A 22,702-nucleotide genomic window follows, 5' to 3' on the forward strand; every position below is an offset into this window, starting at 1 on the left:
TCAACCTTTTATATGGTTCCTTCCATAAGTAAAATTCCACGTTGTTTTATACTCTGTAGTATTTTAAGCTAACTTCATAAAGTCACATTTGGCTCGTCTGAAAGGCCAAGTATGTGGAAAATCATCAGATACCACAAGGGGGAGCAATTTTATATATTTAAAAGAGAAAAAAGAATGAAGTTGTATTTTGTAAAAATTTCTCTTAGTTGATTTTGTTCTAATTTTAGTAATCAGACACACCTAAGTGGCTGTGTGTGTGTGTGTGTGTGTGTGTATATATATATATATATATAATATATACCGTATATATAATTTTTTTTTTTTTTAGTTATAACATTTATTTCCTGATGCATTTGTATAGAAATAAAATATAGCTAATAACATGTTTTATCATTCCATGGGGCTTTTAGTCTTCCTCCAGCTAAGAAAACCATGTTGCATGCACCACCCTATTGTCCTACATCAGTGGTTTCCAAGCTTTGGCCCTCCAGATGTTGTAAAACTGCAGCTCTCAGCATGCCCGGACAGCCGTTGTAGTTTTTCAAAATCTGTAGGGCTGCAATTTGAAATCCAGTGGTCCCAATGTACTATGCACAGCAGACAACTCTGACTGGACCTCACCTCAGATTAGAATGTGTAACTATCATTCAATGTATTATGCATGGGATATAGCAAAAGGAAAAGTCCAGCACTACAGCATGCGATCCAAATGCCTTTGCTTTTATTAGACGTGTTCATACAGTATACAAACAGGAGATAAAAACTCTTCTGACGCGTTTCGCGCTTACAACGCGAAACGCGTCCGCAGAGTTTTTAGCTCCTGTTTGTATCCTGTATGAACACGTCTAATAAAGCAAAGGCATTTGGATCGCATGCTGTAGTGCTGGACTTTTCCTTTTGCTATATCCCGTGGTTGACCGGAAACCATACCGGCAGGCTCCGTGCACGAGCGTGCAGCTACAGGAAGGGGTGAGGTGTTACCTGGTTTGGAGTGAATCTATGATGCATGTAACTACTAAAGGATTACAACTTATATATATAACTTAAAGGAGACATCCAGTGGTGAAAAACTTAGCATAGGGGATAAGGATAGGGGATACGTTTCAGATCGCGGGGGGTCCGACCGCTGGGGCCCCCCGCGATCTCCTGTACGGGGCCCCGACAGCCACATGAAGCTGCTGACACGCCCCCTCAATACAACTCTATGGCAGAACCAGTGTGCTGCCTTCGGCAATCTCCAGCTCTGCCATAGCGATGTATTGAGGGGGCGTGTCGGACGCCGCTTCGTGCGGTGGTCAACATGCGCTATCTGGCCAGCGAGCCGGGGCCCCGTACAGAGAGATCGTGGGGGGCCCAGCGTTTGGAACCCCCGCGATCTGAAACTGATCCCCTATCCTTAGGATAGGGGCATACGTTTTTCACCACTGGATATCTCCTTTAAAGAATTCTATAGTTTTAAATACCGGTATATAGTGACCTCCTGAACATGTGTATTTTACGCTTTCTTCTCCGCTTTAAATATCAAGAGATAAGTGGCATGAAATAAACTATTTTTTTTTTTACTTTTTGGTCATCTTCAGAACTCATTATGCCAGTGTTTCCCAACCAGGGTGCCTCCAGCTGTTGCAAAACTACAATCCCCAGCATGCTATGGGGGCAGGGGGGGGGGGGCAGCCCGGTGATATGTAATAACTTTATGAGATGAGAGGGTTTGGGTAGATGTATACGGCACAGATATACCTTAGATGCTAGACACAAAGTTACAACAATAGCTAGTTCAGGTACAGAAGCAGATTAAATATTCCTGAATGTACCAATATAGAGAATGCTAAAAATTGAGAACACTGCGTGCACTCTGTTCTAATGTCAAAATGGAACTCCCTATAAACAGCCACATAAGAAATATAATATGGCCATACGCAGTAAAAATGCTGTTATTTCTTCAGCTGAAAATCTGCAGCACTTCCTTACCAGAATCCACACTTAGAATGCACTAGTTCCGTACAGGATTTCAGTGAAGTTTATGTAAATTAGATAGCAATAGTAGTAATAATAATAATTATAGAATTTTCCTGCAAATCTACAGCATTCCCACAGAAAAATCAGTCAATGGGGAAAATCCTAAATAAATCTAGAGAGTTTCAAACACCAATATTGACATTAAAGGGTATGACCTTTTGTTTAAATCAAGTTTTTATGTTAAAGCGTTACTGTCGTTAGAAACAACTTTTTTATTTATTTAATACTTCCTTTAAAAACAAAGCATTTTTCTAATATAATTCATAAAAAAAATCTATTGCTAAAGATGTGAAAGAAATATTTTAAAACATGGCCACTAGGGGTCTCTGTCTCTTTAATTTTGAAACCGAACCCCTGGGCTCTTTGGTCCTGACAACGAAGAAAGGGACCGAAATTCTAAAGGGAGGGGGAGTTGGGGTTTGGTTTTCTCTCTCTTCTGCTTACTCAGTACTAGGGATGTAAGAAAAAATCGATTCTCACGATAATCGCGATTTTTTTCATTTGCCGATACTGAATCGATTCTTTTAGGGATGTGGAATTTTTATCTCCTGACGCCTGGAACAGCATGTCCTGTCCTGGGCATCAGGAGATAAAAGTTCCACATTTGTGGAGCCGGGCAGGCCGGATCTGACACTGCGTCGCTCTGGGTGTATGGAGCGGGCTCCGACTCGTGCCCGCTCCGTGCTATGCGACCCCCGGCTGATTTCAGTAGCCGGGGGCCGCCGCTAGTAGCCAGCAAGCGGCGATCGCCGCGGCTGGCTATTAAAGGAGTACTCCGGTGCACACTTTAATCATGTTATCCCGTCCGGGCTGCAAAATAAAAGAAAACGCACTTTATCTTACCTGCCAACGAGCCCCCGGAGCTCCGGTACAGGTGTTCGGTCCCCGGGCTGTATTCTTCTTACTTCCTGTTAGCCCGGCACGTCACATGGAGCTTCAGCCTATCACTGGCCGCAGCGATGTCCCGCCTCTGCTGGTGATAGGCTGAAGCTCCGTGTGATGTGCCGGGCTAACAGGAAGTAAGAAGAATACAACCCGGGGACCCAACACCTGTACCGGAGTGTACCGGAGCTCCGGGGGCTCGTTGGCAGGTAAGATAAAGTGCGTTTTCTTTTATTTTGCAGCCCGGGCGGGATAACATGAGAAAAGTGAGCACCGGAGTACTAGATCGCCGCTGTCAAAGCTGACAGCGGCGTCTATTGGGATCTATGAATGCTCCCAGGTGGGCGATGTATCGGGATATATCGCGATGTATCGTCACCTAGACGGTATCGCGATATATCGGGATATATCGAATCGCCACACTGGTATCGCAATTCAAATCGAATCGCCAAATTCTTGGCGATTCACACCCCTACTCAGTACAGTGTATAACCCAGCTTTCAACTGTGTGTGGAGAACACCTGTGAGATTCAGTAAGATGCAGACAGTTTGCACCTCGCCAGTTGAGAAGCATTTCCATGTAAAGTAGTTTTAGATGGCCGCATTAGAGTTATGTAGAGCAAGGATGGCTGCATTAGCGTTATATAGAGCATGCATTTAGGCGATATGCTTTGCAAATGTTAATATGTTTGTGCAGTCCACATGACAAGGGAGAAGGGGGGGGGGGGGGGGAGAGGAGCTCATCATACTCAAGGTAAAAAGCCCCCAGCCACTGAGAGGAATTCAAGAGACTGATTACAGTAATACACTGCTCAAAAAAATAAAGGGAACACTTAAACAACACAATGTAACTCCAAGTCAATGACACTTCTGTGAAATGACATTGTCCACTCAGGAAGCAACACTGATTGACAATCAATTTCACATGCTGTTGTGCAAATGGAACAGATAGCAGGTGGAAATTATAGGCAATTAGCAAGACACCCCCAATAAAGAAGTGGTTCTGCAGGTTGTGATCACAGACCACTTCTCAGTTCCTATGCTTCCTGGCTGATGTTTTGGTCACTTGAATGCTGGCGGTGCTTTCACTCTAGTGGTAGAATGAGACGGAGTCTACAACCCCCACAAGTGGCTCAGGTAGTGCAGCTCATCCAGGATGGCACATCAGTGTGAGCTGGGGAAAGAAGGTTTGCTGTGTCTGTCAGCGTAGTGTCCAGAGCATGGAGGCGCTACCAGGAGACATGGAGGAGGCCGTAGGAGGGCAACAACCCAGCAGCAGGACGACTGCTACCTCCGCCTTTGTGCCAGGAGGAGCAGGAGGAGCATTGCCAGAGCCCTGCAAAATTACCTCCAGCAGGCCACAAATGTGCAATGTGTCCAATCAAACAGTCAGAAACAGACTACATGAGGGTGGTATGAGGGCCCGACATCCACAGTTGGGGGTTGTTCTTACAGCCCAACACTGTGCAGGACATTTTGGCATTTGCCAGAGAACACCAAAATTGGCAAATTCGCAGATAAAAGAAAGCAGGTTCACACTGAGCACGTGACAGATATGACAGAGTCTGGAGATGCCGTGGAGAAGGTTCTGCTGCCTGCAACATCCTCCAGTATGACCGGTTTGGCGGTGGGTCAGTAATGGTGTGGGGTGGCATTTCTTCGGGAGGTCGCACAGCCCTCCATGTGCTTGCCAGAGGTAGTCTGACTGCCATTAGGTACCGAGATGAGATCCTCAGACCCCTTGCGAGACCATATGCTGGTGTGGTTGGCCCTGGGTTCCTCCTAATGTAAGACAATGCTAGACCTCATGTGGCTGGAGTGTGTCAGCAGTTCCTGCAAGAGGAAGGCATTGATGCTATGGACTGGCCCGCCCATTCCCCAGACCTGAATCCGATTGAGCATATCTGGGATGTCATGTCTTGCTCCATCCACTTCAGACTGTCCAGGAGTTGGCAGATTTAGTACAGGTCTGGGAGGACATCCCTCAGGAGACCATCCACCACCTCATCAGGAGCATGCCCAGGCGTTGTAGGGAGGTCATACGGGCACGTGGAGGCCACACACACTACTGAGCCTCATTGTGACTTGTTTTAAGGACATTACATAAAGTTGGATCAGCCTGTAGTGGGGTTTTCCACTTTGATTTTGAGTGTGACTCCATATCCAGACCTCCATGGGTTGATAAATTTGGTTTCCATAGATAATTTTTGTGTGATTTTGTTGTCCGCACATTCAAGTATGTAAAGACGAAAGTAATTCAAACGATTACTTCCTTCATTCAGATCTAGGATGTGTTATCTTAGTGTTCCCTTTATTTTTTTGAGCAGTGTACATAGACCAAAAGGTATTTTACATATAAACACATGCATATTATTATGTATACAGGTCTTAGGGCACATTAATACACTGATTTTATTATTTTTATTTTCTTACTAATGACAGTAATCCTTTAAAGGAGTGTCTTGCCGAAATGTTCTGTTTAAAATCTGGTCAGGGAGGGGGTAAGTTTAAAAAACAAACAAAAAAAAAACCTTACTTACCTTGCTGCTTGCGCCGCCGTTCCCTTCTGTCCATTGCCTTCATGTTCAGGACATGACTTCATGGTGGTTGGATCAGAGGCCACATTAAGTCATGTCCCCAAACCTGGAAGTGCCGGATAGCGGGGAGGCGTTATACTGGCAGCAGGGCCCGAGCCAGGTAAGTATTAGTGTGTTTTGATTTTACTTAGTAGATGGAGAAGACCGTATCTTCACAATAGCTGAAGCTCCGAGCTCAGCCTCCCCTTCCCTTTGAAATTACCTCTTCAAAGGTCACAGAGCATGCCAAGACATCTTTCCAGTTAGTTCATCTGAATGGGACAGGTCTGTGTCCATGGGGGTTGCTGTATAGCGATTCTCTGTAAATTCTTTTCTTTACAGCTCATGAAAGATGGCTGCCCCATAATAACGTAAAACAAAAATACAATAAAAAAAATTGCAATTAGAAAAATGAAAAAGATTAGGAAAGAAACGTTTTAGTATCTGGCTTTATTCAGTAAAAAAATATCTGGGCGACACATTTCCTTTTAATCTTCATGGCATCTCTTTCTGCACAGATTTTCTGATGATTTTTCTATCCTATCCTATTCTTTGCTACTGTAAATGCTGCAAAAAATTATGTTCAGAAAATCCAAATAAAAATGAATGAATGAAAGGTCCCTAAAGCCATTTAGCTTTCATATATCCCCCCCCCCCCCCCCCCCGCCCCCTTATTAGATAAGGGACCATATGGTAAAATAGCAGTATCCAGTACAGTGATTATACCCAGCGCAGGTGGAATCCCATTGAATTGTTGCAGTATAATTTGAGTTGTAGTCATCGTCCCATTCCATCATTGGGATTAGTGCCCCGTGTTTGCTTTCCGTCTGTAAGTCGGGGCTGGCGTGCTTCTGTGCTGCACAGGCTTGGGAGATTTGCATACGTTCCAGGTTTTTAAGTGGCTTCTGTCAGCAGCAAATGTGAAATCTCGGGCAGCATTATCTCCAACAAACATTCCATCTACATACTGATTTCTTATTTTGTGTTAATGTAAATAAGCGGTAATTACTGTAAATGTGATCTGTAGCTGACATGAGCCGGTATAAATCTGCAAGCTTAGAATCGGCTGCTTTAATTGACAGGTTTGGCAGTGTTTAATTTTTAATCCCAATGGCACGTCTATGAGAAAATAAAAGGCAAGTAATCGTGCGCCTTGTTGCAGATGAGACTGGCAGCTCCTCCAAAAAACGTTCCAGGATTTAGAATGCACAAACCAATTTTTCAAGCCAAAATCCTTTTAAAAGGTTAAAGGGAAACGAGTCCTAAAGTTTAAATATTTCCTACAGATAATAGTTTACATTAACACTTTCTTTATTATAACCTTAACCCCTTCCCGACCCAGGGCATACCGGTACGGCCTGGGTCCTCTCCCTTTCTAGCGGGTCAGGCCTGGCACCTAGCAACGGCCGGGACCCATGGCTAATGGTGCACGGCACTGATCACTGTACCCCGCACTATTAACCCTTTAGACATGGCATTAAAAATTGAAAGCCTCATCTAAACTGAAAGCTAATCAGTGCTGGTTAGCTCAGTGGGCTGTTCGGGACTGCTGCGGCGAAATTGTGGCATCCCGAACAGCTGGAGGACCGAGGTGGGTGCCTTACCTTCCTTCTCCATGTCAGATCGCCAAATGACTGCTCTGTGACTGATCCAGGCATGAGCAGTCAAGTGGCAGAATCCTTGATCAATGTTATCCTATGAGAAACAATTGATCAATGTAAAAGATCAGTATGTGCAGCGTTTAGCCCCAAGTGCAAAAAAAAGTTTATAAAGATCATTTAACCTTCCCTAATAAAAGTAAGTGGAGCGGCGTGGTGGGGGGCGGGGCATTATCGGAATATCGGCAAGGTAATTGCCAATACTGATAACGTCCAAAATCGTGAATATCGACCAAACCGATAATCAGTTTATCCCTAGTCCAAAATAACGGATTTTTGGTCACTTTTTTATATCATGAAAAAAATGAATAAAAAGCGATCAAAAAGTATGATCAATTCAAAAATAATACCACTAAAAACTTCAGATAGCGGCGCAAAATATTAGCCCTCATACCGCCCCGTTCGTGGACAAATAAAGTTCAGAAGGGTCAGAAGATGACCATTTTAAACGTATGCATTTTCCTGCATGTAGTTATGATTTTTTACAGAAGTACGACAAAATCAAACCTATATACGTAGGGTATCATTTTAATTGTATGGATCTACAGAATAAAGAGAAGGTGTCATTTTTACCGAAAAATTTATTGCGTGGAAACGGAAGCCCCCAAAAATACAAAATGGCGTTTTTCTTCAATTTTGTCGCACAATGTTTTTTTTCCCTTTCGCTGTCAATTTTTGGGTAATATGACTGACGTCATTATAAGGTAGAATTGGTGGCACAAAAAATAAGCCATCATATGGATTTTTAGGTGCAAAATTGAAAGAGTTATAATTTTTTATGGGTAAGGAGGAAAAAAACTGGTCATGAAGGGGTTAATGAAGCACTACAGAATTGTGTTTTTTTTTTTTTTTTTAGCTTATACAGTGCAGCATAGGCCATTTTTGGAGAATAATTATAATTCATCCTCTTGTGGATACCTATTTTAGCTGAGGGGCCACCTTGATTCCTTCCTTCTTTCTATTTGCTCTGGCTTTCCTAGGGCAGCCTATATTTCCCATAATGCCTCTGGCTTTGCAGACACAGGGGGAAGAGTTCTAAGTGCAGCAAGTGACAGATTAGTAATGTAGAACTTCTGCCTCCTAAATTACGTTGCTGAGTTTGTCTACCTCTACGTAATTCAGTTTCAGCCTGTCACCAAACAAAATGTTATCACCAGAATACCCCTGTGAAGGCAATCTGCCAGCAGTTTTGAGTCTTAAAGGGGTATTCTGCCTACAGACATCCCCACTGGGTTTGGGCATCTGGAGGCATGACGTCACACCACGCGCCCTCCATTCATGTCTATGGGAGGGGGCGTGACGACCTTCACGCCCCCTCCCATAAACATGAATGGAGGGCACGTGAAATGACATCACAAGGGGGGGGCATGGCGTGATGTCGCGTCTCTGGCCCCCCCCCCCAACCCAGCATTCCAAACATAGTGTTTAGAATGCTAAGTGCGGCATGAGTGCTGCGCGGAGATCGCGAGTGGTCCCTGCGATGGGTCTCCCATGATAAAACCTCTTATCCCCTATCCTTTTGATAGATAATAGGATGTATGTGGGTGGAATACCCCTTTAAACTGTTGATAGTTCCATATAGAGGTTGAAGTTAAAACACCATTTATGTGCCATTTAGGCCATTTACGTACCATAAAAAGAGAGTCTTATGGTGTCTATTAGATCTCCCTTTTGGAACGGGGCACATGTATGCAAATGCCACAGAATTTTCCAAAGAAACTGTCTTAAATTACTTGCACCACATTCATTATGTGTTTTAGACACTTCTTAATTATAAAAGAGCATGTACTAAATAAATGGGTAAAAATTGTGCCAAAATTTGGTGCTTGATTCTGGCATGAAGTAAGCTAATTTATAGTTAATCTACACTCATTCTACAGCCTTCACATGCGTCCAATGTATCAAACACCCTGAACCACTGGGAGAAATCGGACACATTTGAAGGCTGTTAGCACTATCTAAGAATTAGGCTGTATAAATAAAGTCCCCCCCATTGTACGTTGACCATGAATAACTGTGATAGACAAGTGGAAGCTGTTCTAGGTGGAAATGGTCCACTTGAGTCCTTATGGAATCCATGACTAATGGACAAGCCAAGGAAGAGACACGTCCGTGTCCTATGATCTTGTGGACTTACTTAGATGAATTATTATAGATGAAATATTTTGTGGTTCTACAGAAGAAATGTAGAAGAATGAGATTGACATATTGTTCATGCTGCGGTTAGGTCCCATGTATTAAAGGGGAAATCTGGTGGGGGGGGGGGGGGTGGAATTCAAATCAACTGGTGCTAGAAAGTTATACAGATTTGTAAATTACTTCTATTAACAAAACTTAACCTTTCCAGTACTTATCAGCTGCTGTATGCTACAGAGGAAGTTGTTCTTTCCAGTCTGACCACAGTGCTCTCTACTGCCACCTCTGTCCGTGTCAGGAACTGTCCAGAGCAGGAGAGGTTTGCTATGGGGAATTGTTTCTGCTCTGGACAGTTCCTGACACGGACAGAGGTGTCAGCAGAGAGCACTATGTTCAGACAGAAAATAACTATACAACTTCCTGTGGAACATACAGCAGCTGATAAGTACTGGAAGGATTAAGATTTTTGATAGAAGTAATTTACAAATCTGTATAACTTTCTGGAGCCATTTGATATGATTTTTTTTTTCCCCACTGGAGTATCCATTTAATAAGAACCCCTGCCTAGGTCTGTGCATTACTCTAGATTAACACCAGTGGTTTGTTCTCCTCCCTGTCCTTTGGGTGCTGACTTTGTGATATGTGTTTTAACACTTCTTGGTGGATTTGTGTGGTCTCGGACCCTGCGGAGATGCTGCTTGTACGTGTTTATCTAATTAGATCTCCTAATTACGTGGGTGTTAGCTATGTGTCTGTGAAGTAACAGGCTCATAGGACACCCTATCTATGTTTGGTCAGTACAGTAGCAGCTCCTGTGCTGGGGGTGAGGTGTGCCCGGGCTTGTCTGAGTGGCAGTGCTTGGTCTCCCAGAAGGACGAGCGCTCTAGTGGAGCACGCCACTACTTGTCTTCTCTGACTCTGTCTCTAATTCTATTCCCACAGCTCTCAACAGGAGTCATTAAACCAGAACTATATGCTGATCATCACTCACCGCGAGGTCAAGAGGGAATACAACCTGCAATTCTCTGGGAACTGCACTATACAGGAGGTGAGAAAGGTGTAGCCAAGACATGAGCTTTAACAGTAATAACATGTCTTGTAAAATTATTAAGTGTTCCTGCTAAATTGCAAAGACCTTTCACTTGAAGAAGTATTCTATGATGTCCTTTCCATTTACCTAGCAGAGAGGAGCCATCCTGCTGAATACATTGAAAGGATTCTATGTAGTCCTGTCCTGCCGCAAAATTATCACAGCTGAATAAAAGTAGCATAAGCATTGTAAAAGCTGTCACAGATGATAAAGATCATGCTTTTTCTAGATCCTAGTGGCATCTCAAGAGGATCAATGTTGCTCCCATTTTTTTATATATTAAAACAGTGGCACTCCTATTACAACAGTGACAGTGATCTCAGAGTCTAGATTAAAGGAGTAATCCGAGATGTAAAAATTGTGTCCCACACTGCCGAAAGTAAAAAAAAAAAAAAAAAAAAAAAAGAAGTAAAGGGATACATACCTGCCGCTGCTCCCACGGTGCCTCCAGTTAACCGCTCCGGCCTTTGCCGGGATCTTCTTCCTGGTGGCCAGTGGTCGGTAAGTCATATTGCATTCAGCCAATCACCGGCCTTAGCGAAGTCTCTCCTCGGCCGGCCATAGGCTGAGCGGCAGTGTGACATTTTCGGTCCCGACACCAGGAAGAAGACCAGTGCCGGGGCAAAAACGTCACACTGCCGCTCAACCTATCACAGGCCGAGGCGAGACTTCGCTGCAGCCAGTGATTGGCTGAGTGCAGTATGACTCACCGGCAACCAGGAAGAGGATCGCGGCAGAGGCCGGAGCAGGTCACCGGAGGCATCGGGGGAGCGGCGGCAGCTATGTATTCCTTTTATTTATTTTTTTATGCCGGCAGTCTGAAGCACAATCTTTACATCCCGGAGTACTCCTCTAACACTGAAACCAGCACCATATAGATAAATGAAATATGGATAGATAGGTGATACAACCCTGGCAAAAATGGACTCACTGCAGCTAGTACAAAATTCAGACAAAAGTCATATTGGTCTGTTTTTATAGTGAGAAGTGCTTGTAGACCTTACTGAGATGTTGACTTTGCTCATTGAAATAAATCATGGCCTCAACAAAAGAGCTGCCCATTATATTAATTGAAAATATTATAAAACGCATTCAGGATAGAAATCCAACACAGAATGGGGCAAAAGATGTTGGTTATTCCCAGTTAGTTGTGTGTAAAATATGGTGCTGGTAAAAAGAAATGGGACAGCATATAGGCAAGTTCTAATTGGGATCAAAAAGCAATATGGGTGGAAAGTAGAAAATGCTCAACAAAATAAATGTGAAAGTAATGGTTGGAAACAGGAATCAATGTTTGAAAAAGAAACGGTAAGAAATCAGTTGGATGAAATGGAATTTACATATAGGAAAGCCAAAAGAAAACCAGCATGAGCACCTAAAGAGAAGAAAACAAGGTTACAGGGGCTAAAGAGCGGAATCATGAAGTGTGGAAGATAGGATAAAAGTGATATTTAGTGATGATTCACCTAGGAGATGATGATAGACATTTTACCGATGACGTTCTAATGAATCATAAATAATATTATGCATGATGAAAACAGTCACAATCAATTCTCTTTTTAACAATGTTATTAAAGACATCTGTAGTGTAAAATAACTTCTCCCCTATCTGAAGGAGAATGCTGGCACCCCATACAGGAGATCGCGGGGGTCCCAGCGCCCGGACCCCCCCCTCCCCACGATCTATAACTTATCTTCTATCCTTCAGATAGGGGATACGTTTTTTACATTACAGGTGTCCTTTAACTTTTGCAACTTTTAACAATAACAGGCAAAGGAATATTGTGGTTGGAGTTAGAAAAGTTGGGGGTGGGGGAGTTGGGATTGTGTATCTGTCGTTTAAAAAAAGAAAGAAAAAGAAAAAATGTTTAATTGGTCTGGAGCCTGGGTGTTCAGACCCCAACTGATCGCTAGAACAAGCAGAGAGAGAGAAACTTGTGGCTGTCCACTTCTCTCGCAGGACTCTGTGCTGGCACCCGAGACAATCCCATAGACATATACTGTAAGTCTGTCTGGGTCACATGGCACAGAGCTGAGAGAGTACGCACTTCTCCCAGCTCATTTTTGTGATTGGGTAGGTTCTGAACACTCATTAAAAAGTTTATAGTGTCTAAAGTTTTGGTCTGTCTGGGAGTCAGCACTAAGGTCCCCACCAATCAGGAGAACAAGCAAGAAGAAGCGAGAGGCTGAACTTCTCTGGACGGCCCCATTGTAGGTTTATGGACCACGTTCTTCTCCCCACTGACTCTCCTGACTATTGGGGAGACCCTGAATGGGATCCTGTAGTAATCTGAGGCAGCAGATGCTATTCTTTTCAATGGCCCGAATGGAGTCACCCGGTGACCTGATTCAGGTCGTATATGCTATTTGCAGCAGTCTTGTGTGTTACACAGTCTGTTTAAAATAGCGAATATGGCCCAAATGGACACCAAGTACAGCATACATCTGCATCCCATTTTTGGACCTTTAACACAGTATGAAACTAGCCTAAGTGTGTTCATTCTCCTGTGCCACTGATTTACTGATATATTTTTCTTTAGGAAGAGGTTCTTCAGCAGCAAAAGTTAAAAAGTTTTCACTACTACCCAGTGCTTTGCTCTATTATGTTCTGTCGCCGGTTTTAGGGTCTTTAAACTTTTCAGTTTTATATGCAACATCTTCAGCATCGACACTAAAACTAAAAGATTTAGCTTTTTTGTGATTGACAGCATAACCTTTTTAGGCTATACTTCCTAATTATTTATTTATTTATTTATGTTTTTCAAAAACTCTCAAATGCCGCACAGCATATTTTTAGTGCAAAAAATGCTGAGGCCAGATGTCAATAAGGATTTATAAAACACCACTCACTTAGCTTTTTTTTTTTCTTTTCTTCTCCAGTTCATGTTCAGACTATGATGTTTTATTTATTTATAAAAATTGTTAATGCACAAATATTGGAGTCCATGGGAGGTAAAAAAAAATAAAATTGTGGTTTTCCCTGTACACACCCCGGCGCTCCTGTAAATTCTTCATTAGAAATCCTTGAGTTACATGATGAAATAATCACATGACCTGTAATGAGGAGAAAAATGCTGGGAAAGAAGCACCAAGACTAAAAAATATAAATAAATAAACTAGTCGAGACTTAGCCTTATATAGATACTTACAGTGTCTGAAATGCTGTGGATTATTCACAATGATAAATAATGTATTTGACATTTTCACTTGTGGTTTTCAAGCAGATCCACAGTGTTTCCACAGCAAAATCCTTTACAACTGCGGATTTATTGTGGATTTTGGTTTCCTCGTTGAAGTCATTGGTAAGAAACAGGAACAAAACTGTTTCATGTCCACAGCATTAAAGGAGTAGTATACTGAAAAGTATCTCCAGTCCGTTGTACCCGGGCTGCATAAAAATAGAAAAGAAACTTAAACTCACCTTCCTCTGTTCCCCCGTTTCATTGCTTCAGCTTTTCGGTCCTCCGGTCCGGTCTTCTTTCTTCTTCCGTGTGCATCGATTTTCACACTTCGCTCAGCATATCACTGGCCGCAGCGATGTCCCTCCTCAGCCGTTGATGGGCTGAGCGCAGTGTGACGATCCGTGCGCGCGGAAGAAGGCTGAACCGGAGGACCGAACAACTGTAGCAGCGTTACGGGGGAATAGAGAATGGTGAGTTAAGTGTTTTTTTTTTTTTTTCCAAACCGGGCACAACAGACTGGAAATCCTTTTCTGTACACTACAGGGATCCCTCAACTTACAATGGCCTCAACATACAATAGTTTCAACATACAATGGTCTTTTCTGGACCATTGTAACTTGAAACCAGACTCAACATACAATGTTATGGACATTGATACCTGTCACAACTGGAGGAACTGACCAATCAGAATGGGCATTTTACTGGTAAATCACCTGTATTACTGAAGTGTATGCACTGACTGGTGTCTGGTAGCGCCCCCTACAGTACAGGGACGTATTACATGTTCTGTACTCTTTACCTGTATTACTGAAGTGTATGCACTGACTGGTGTCTGGTAGCGCCCCCTACAGTATAGGGAGGTATTACATGTTCTGTACTACTCTTTACCTCTATTACTGAAGTGCCTACACTGACTGGCTGTCTGGTAGCGCCCCCTACAGTAAAGGGCGGTATTACATGTTCTGTACTCCTTACCTGTGCCAGGGTTAGCTGCTCCTTTGGACACCAAGTAAGGGCGGCTCCATTTGGGTCACTCTGTGTACTGTATAGGACCCTGAAGAAGCCCCTGTCCTCTACATAAACCATTGTTTCCCAACCAGGGTGCCTCCAGCTGTTGCAAAACTACAACTCCCAGCATGCCCGGACAGCCAACGGCTGTCCGGGCATGCTGGGAGTTGTAGTTTTGCAACAGCTGGAGGCACCCTGGTTGGGAAACACTGACATAGACAGTGATTACAGCTCCCAGTAGATGTTTCTTACTTTTATATGTAAGGATTTGCTTTATCTGTATTAGTTATCTACTTATTTATCTTTAATCCTCACTTTTTCCTATTTTTGGATGACATTTTGGGACTTCAGAACCAATTACCAGGTTTCCATAGAGTTATGGTCTCAACATACAATGGTTTCAACATACAATGGTCATCCTGGAACCAATTAATATTGTAACTTGAGGGACCACTGTACTCCTTTACTGGACATGCTGTGGATTTAAAGCCTGTCAATTTCCATGTGGATTCCATGTGAGAAAGATTTCTTAAAATATCATTCACATTGCTGATGCTGTAATATTCTGCAGATTTTTTGCACAGAGATCCACAACGCTAAATCTGTAGTATATCCATCCCATGTAAAAATACCCTATGATACAGTACAAACACTGTGGCAGAAATTTGGAATTGGCCTTCGGTGTGGAATTTAAATCTACACCATGTCCGTTTATGCTGCAGAAATGCTGTATGTGTGTTGTGGATTTTCCCCATTGACTCCAATAGGGATTTCAAAATTAGCAATAAATCAGATGTTTAAATAAATTCCACCGCTTAAATTGTTCCGCCAAAGAAAGAACGTGTTCATTCTTCGCGCGGAATTCCGCAAGTACTGCATAGCCGTCAATGGTGACGGCGCAGTGCCCCGCGGTCCTACCACCGAAGTATTTTCGGCGGTGGACGTCTGACGGATTCTGCAGACGCCTGAGATTCCGCAGTGTGAACATACCCTTAGGGTAATGTCACACCTAGCCCAACCACAGTGTATTTGACGCTGCAGATGTGCTACTGACTGCCCCTAGAGTCAGCCTCCTAATTTGCCTGGGCAGCAATAAGCTACTACTCACAGACACAGACTGAGCTGCGAGCCGCGCATGCGCATTGTACTCACAGACTTCGGGGCCACTTGACCTAGCAGAGGGAGCGGCCATTATATCTGATTACACTGCGCATGCGCGCCCGACTGACAGTTCAGTTTGTGTCTGCTCGTAGTGGCGTATTGCTGCTATGAGATGACAAACCAGGGCACACTGGCAAAGTAGGAGGCTGACTCTAGGTGCGGTCAGTAGCGCATCAGCAGCTTCAAATATGCTGCGGATGCGCTATGTGTGACCTTACACTTATTAGATTATCTAGACTATGTTTAGAGATCAACTATTAGTGATGTGCCACTCTGTGGGAGAGTTGGGGCTCCGTACAGATGATCGTGGGGGGAAACACAGCTCTCACACCCGGAAGTGCTGTAGTGCAGTCTTTTTATTTCGCTGTTGTCTCTGATCTTTCCCAGCATTCTATGCGGTTAGAAACAATGTGTCATAACTCACATGGTCTCCAGTGGCGTGACTATACTGCAATGGGTGGGTGGATAGCTGGGTGGAAGGGGTTTACTAATGAAATGTTATCCACTCACCCACTGCAGCATAGCCACGCCTCCCGGAGACCATGTGACTTATGACATATTGTCTCTGGCCCAGTGGAATGATGGGAAAGGTCAGAGACAACAGTAAAATAAAGACATACTACAGCATTTACAGGATAATGGGACAAAGCGACACACAGGGGTATTAGAAGCAAATTACACAGTATTATAACTGGGCATCATGGGCTCAAAGGCTGAAGAAAAAAAAAGTCTGGAGTGCCGAGGGGGGGGGGTGTGGGAAGCCTTAGCCAATCATAGCTCATCTCACACTGAACTGCTCTGGGCTGTGTGTAGCAGAGTGAGGGAGGAAGTTCTCCCCCGTATGGCTTCAGATGATGTCACACCTGCTGAGGAACGCCCCTTCCTAGTCTGTGAGTCTGACTGAGACTGAGCAAAAAATACGAAGCAATATCAAGGTAGAAAACGAACAAATAATAAAAATAAAGGCAGAGGATGGTTTATCATGATGGGGGCAGTGAACTGGGAGGATTATAAAATATAACAAGATCATGAGAGGTACTCTTTAAAGAAAAACATTTTAGATCCCAATTAGAGATGAACGAACTTACAGTAAATTCGATTCGTCACGAACTTCTCGGCTCGGCAGTTGATAACTTTTCCTGCATAAATTAGTTCAGCTTTCCGGTGCTCCGGTGGGCTGGAAAAGGTGGATACAGTCCTAGGAGACTCTTTCCTAGGACTGTATCCACCTTTTCCAGCCCACCGGAGCACCTGAAGGCTGAACTAATTTACGCAGGAAAAGTCATCAACTGCCGAGCCGAGGAGTTCGTGACGAATCGAATTTACTGTAAGTTCGCTCATCTCTAATCCCAATGATTCTGGAAACTATATTATGATCCTCTCATTCACCTCTTCAATGTAGACCAGTGATCTGCAAACTGCGGAGCTCCAGCTGTTGCAAAACTACAACTCCCAGCATGCCCGGACAGCCAACGGCTGTCCGGGCATGCTGGGAGTTGTAGTTTTGCACCACCTGGTGGTTCACAGTTTGCAGACCACTACTGTAGACTGAATCTCGGAAACTTCACACATGCAATACAGCCTTCAACCACAAGAGGCCAACATTCAACGCTCTTTACCAACTCCGGCAGGGCCCATTCTGCAACTCCAAATTAGCTTCTGAAATCCAAACAGACGGCAGTATAATGGCCGGGTTATTGTTTGATCAGGAGATAATTGGCACATTGCTGGTAGGAGACTTAATTTCACCCTTTTAAATTAAACAATGAGATTTAAAAAGATATAAAATATTCATTAATGTTTAGTGATTATAAAATAGAGGCACATATTTATTTTGCCATTATTACTGTTTCGACGGGGAAATACTGCAAATATATCAAAAACCGGACTTGGCCATTCTGACAAGTTGAAATGTTTAAGCAGTGTTAATGCAATCCACTCACACATGATAGTCTATGCAGAAAAGATTCAAAATGACTACATCAATTATTAAAAGAGGAAATTAATATTCCATAAATGTCTCCTCGCTCCTCATCTGTCCCGCGCTACTACCTTCTCGGCAGCGCTCTGTTTGCATAGTTAAAATATACATGGAGAAAACACAAAGCAACAAATATAACCACCATTAGAATTTCTGCCGACTGCAAAATTGCCTTTTAAACCCTTTCACTTCCATTGTCGTTTTCCATGTATATTACCACCCCCCCACCCCCTCTCGTCCTTTGTCCTATAGAATTTACTACGTCTGTGCTTTTGCCAGAAGTCAAAGATTCAAGTTATTTACTTTATAATGGGAACGATCACGTTGTCCATTTTGAATTTTTAGTTTTTTTTTTTTTATTTCTATGGAGATCTCCCTAAATTTTAAACAAATAATTCTGAATATTATTATTTATAATTACTATTTATTCTGCATAAATTATTGTTATTATTATTAGTAGTAGTAGTAGTATTTTTTATTATGTTGTAGTAGTATTTTTTATTATTTATTAATTATTATTATTATGTAGTAGTACTTTTTATTATAATTATGTGGTGGTAGTATTTTTATTATTATTTATTATTGTTAGTAGTATTTTTTATTATGTTGTAGTAGTATTTTTTATTATTATTTATTAATTATTATGTAGTATTAGTAGTACTTTTTATTATAATTATGTAGTAGTAGTATTTTTATTATTTTATTATTATTGTTAGTAGTAGTTATAGTAGTAGTGTTTTTTATGTAGTAGTTGTAGTATTTTTTATTATTATTATGTAGTAGTATTTTTTATTATTATTATTATTATTATTATGTAGTAGTATAATTTTTTATTATTTATTATTATTGGTGGTAGTAGTAGTAGTTTTTTATTTATTATTATTATTATTATTATTATCATGTAGTAGTATTTTGTATTATTATTATTATTATTATGTAGTAGTAGTAGTAGTAGTTGTATTTTTATTTATTTATTAGTAGTAGTATTTTGTATTATTATTTAGTAGTATTAGTATTATTTTTTTTATTATTTATTATTAGTAGTATTATTTTATTATTATTATTATTTATTATTAGTAGTAGTATTAGTATTATAATTCTTAGTCTTATTGGTATTAGTATTATGATCATTTATAAAGATTATCTATTATTATAACTTTGTAAGAGTTTAGATTGTGTTTTGGAAGTGTAATTAGATTTAAATACTTGGAAAACAAAATTTCAAAATGAACGAAACTATTTAGACACTTGTTGCTGTCTGACAGACCCTCTGCAGTGTAGTATAGCCTTGAGAATTCACAGCAGTAACAACCTGCTAAAGGTGGTAAAATGGGAATGCATGTTTAAGGAAGAAAAAGAAGTTTTTCATAAAAACCAAAAGGAAAATAAAAATTCTGAATTATAAATTTTTTTTTTTTTTAAGTGGTGGTGTTTTATTAGTGGTGTTTTAATGATTAACAATGTTAATGTTTATAGATAATGTAGTAATGTGAGTGGCTATTTTGAGTACATTTAAAAACAAACCCAACTGAAATGCTGTTTGGTCCTACCAAATATTTGTTTTAGGCAGTGGGATTTTTTTTATAATTTTTTTTTAACTGCACGAAAAATGCATGTTTTAATTTTTTTTTAAATCTATTTTTATTAGTTTTCCAACAGTTAACAAGGGAGTAAGACAATAGCTGGGACAGTCCCCTGGCGCACTAAATTGCCACAGTGAAAGTTTAGATATTCAGACCACGCCAGGTTACACCATAGATATTCAGACCACGCCAGGTTACACCATAGATATTCAGACCACGCCAGGTCCCAATGCATTGAAACATAGAGTATCACAGCTAAAACGGCCAATTGCATATTTTTTTTTCCAACATATGTTTTAATGCCAGTTTTTGATCTTATAAATAAATGTTTTAGTTTTTTTTAATGAAAAAAATGTATTAAAATAATAATAATAATAATAATAAAAATCATGTAATGATTTGGGTCGTAGAAAGCGTCACAAAAAAAAAAAAAAACTAATTGCAGTTTAACACAATGTGGCTGATTTACTTTGTTTGTGGCCCCGTGTTTGCCATTTATGGACTAAAATACACCAGATAGAGAGAGATATATATATATATATATATATCTCTATCTATGAACTTCGCCTTAGACAACTTGGTCTAAGTTTATACCAAGAGTATCTTCAGACACAGCTTATTGAGCCTTATTTTGATCTTTAACAATCTGAAAAATTGACCAAAAAACAAGAAGTTTTTTTCTCTTTTTTTAAAGCCGTTTACAGATAAAAATGAGACTCAAACTGTGTATGTACACAGCCTAAGAATGCACCAGACTCATTGGCTCACACTGATGGGTTTGATGTATCTATGTGGTGCACAGCATGCTTGCCAATTGTTTGTTTTTTGCGGATCGTACCAGTATTATGAAGCATTTGAAGTAGGAAATCTGCCCCAATGTGTTTTTAAAGGCAGACATGGATCCTTCTGAGATCTGTTGAAGCTGGATGCCCCAAAAATACCACACTCAGAGCCTTCTGTGTTTAAGAAGATGTCACTTACCAAAATGTCTTAAACCAAAACACTTTATGTAGCATGCTTTATATTTCACTATAGAAGTGCCATATCTGGCTATAAAATAGGATTTTCATTATTTGTTTTCCTTTTTAAAGTTAGAATGTTTTAAATTTATTTTTTTACATATCTGAAACGTCAAATATTTGAGCTTTTCCAGGACCAATTTTTAACTCTTTGCTTTAAATATTGATGTAAAAATTTGAATCCTTGATACTATTTAGATTAGAAAATATGTTTTCTTTATTATGCATATATTAAGGATAATAATAATGATATTGCATTAATTTATATTTAAAAAAAAAATCTTTTTTACAATATTTTTTTTTTTTATTTGTAAGTTAAATGGTTTTATAAATTTTCTTTTATGACCGTAATCATAATGAATGCAAAAAAAGAACAAAAAAAACACTTGCAATTCCATCAATGCCTTCCATGTTTTTTAAGTGACTGCCTGTGAGAGAACCCCATTCAGTTATGACAACCCAGACTGTAAGAAGAGTATAAAAAAAACCTCGGCTGGAATAATTGCGATGACCAGTACTGTAATAATCCGGCTGAACAATATGTACTTGACAGGTTGTAATCGTGCTAATTGAAGAGGCTAATTCACACTTGCTTCATTCCATTCAAAGCCAGAATCAGCAGCTTGTTTTGCTTTTGACCAGATGGTCGTGATGAACACCTACTGAGCACTTTAAGTGCTTTTGCTGGGATTACAAAGGCGGTGGGCTGAACTCATCTCAAAATGATTTGAGAATAGCGAGGAGAACAGGGGGGGGGGGGGGGGGGACCCGGCGCTCAATGGATTTGGAGAAGCTAAATTAATTCTAGAGGAACCATTGCACACTGAGCCCCCTTTTGATAGCACTCTCCCCCTTGTTTGTTCTGTATCAATGAGAATGTGAAGGCAGATTACAACAAACAGTCGTAGGCGCTGTGAAAAGGAGAAAAGGCCTGAGAAGCCTTTCATATCATGTGTTGATTTTTTTTTTCTTCTTCAAAAAGTGCATTATTGTGTGAGAATCGCGGGTGTGTAGAAAGCCAATTGGTGTTTTTTTTTTAAGAGTGCTATTAAAGAGGTATGAATATTTAAGCAAGAGCAACAGTTGACCGAGTTTAGTGCGGTGAGGCATTGTGCCCGGGGGCGAATCGCATTGATTAAAAGTGGCGCCCCCCATTTTAATATGAATGTGGCCGCTTTTTATCCGGCCTGCTTCTGTTTACTTTGGATAATTAGAATATACTTTTTTTTTTTCTTCTTCTTCAACTCTATTAAAAATTTTTAGCAGAAGGCTGGATTGTTGTCCCCCTCCCCTTCTGTTTAATGCTCTAGATTCGGCAATCTCCAGGGCTTCTTCTAACATGAAACACTTGCTGTGAAAGAATGCAGGAGGCTTTGGCTTAGAATAAGTGGCAAGTAGCACCTGGTTATTGGCATTTATGCTTTAGGGTGCCTGTACGTATTGGGGAAGCTGGATGAAGTAACACAGAGCTCCGAGACTCCAAGACTTCTCAGCATTTTGCAGTAAGCGATTGAAGTTTGAGGTAAACTGGTTTATTCTGAGTTGCCCAGGATTCTCTGTAAGTGCAGATAAAGCACATAGATACTACAACAAGTACAGACGACATTACAGTTAGCAGGTGTATGGTTTAAAGCCGTAATTACCAACCTCTGACTCTTTGGCTGCTGTTGTACTACATTTTCCTGTAGCTGTCAGCAGTTGTAGTGTTGCAGACACTGCTTTAAAGAGGTACTCCGCTGCTCAGTGTTTGGAACAAACTGTTCCAAACGCTGGAGCCAACGTCATAGCCCTGCCCCTCATGATGTTATGGCCCGCCCCCTCAATGCAAGTCTATGGGAGGGGGCGTGACGGCTATCACTCCCCCTCCCATAGACTTGCATTGAGGGGGCGGGTCGTGATGTCATGAGGAGGTGGGGCTATGACATCCCTAGCTCCCGTGTTCGGAACAGTTTTTTCCAAACGCTGAACAGCAGAGTACCCCTTTAAGACAATTGGGTCCACAGGTAGCTACAAAACTACACATGGAAGTGCAAACATTTTCTGCATGACAAGTAACATGCGGTGCAGATTTTACAGTTTGCTGCTCACCAGATTTTGCTACGTGTGAAAATGTGTGCAAATTTTTTTTTCTTTCGCTAAGCTTTTCTGGCAGGCTTTCTGAGTCATTTACATAGGCACTGTCAGAATCAAAAACTTTTTATAAGTTGTACATCTTGCTAAAACCTTAACTTTCTAATATACTTCATAAAAAATGTAACCCTTTTTAAAGAAATCATGGCTTTTTAAAAAATAAATTGATGTTTTGGACTACATCTCCCATGATGCTCTCACAGCCAAAATGGTGACAAAGCATCATGAGAGATGTAGTTCAAAACATCTGCAGTGCCGAAGGTTGCCTATCCCTGAT

At 41.1% G+C, this 22,702-nt stretch overlaps 1 protein-coding gene across 1 annotated transcript in view; it reads left to right on the forward strand.

Annotated features, from left to right (window-relative positions):
* Positions 1-22,702, forward strand: part of FAF1 (Fas associated factor 1) — a 295,823-nt gene that overhangs the window by 79,036 nt on the left and 194,085 nt on the right. Inside the window, exon 7 of the mRNA XM_056532377.1 lies at positions 10,214-10,319. Coding sequence (XP_056388352.1) covers positions 10,214-10,319 — 106 coding nt within the window. The remainder of the gene's footprint in view (positions 1-10,213; positions 10,320-22,702) is intronic.

Source organism: Hyla sarda, chromosome 7, assembly GCF_029499605.1.
Source record: "Hyla sarda isolate aHylSar1 chromosome 7, aHylSar1.hap1, whole genome shotgun sequence".
NCBI lineage: Eukaryota > Metazoa > Chordata > Amphibia > Anura > Hylidae > Hyla > Hyla sarda.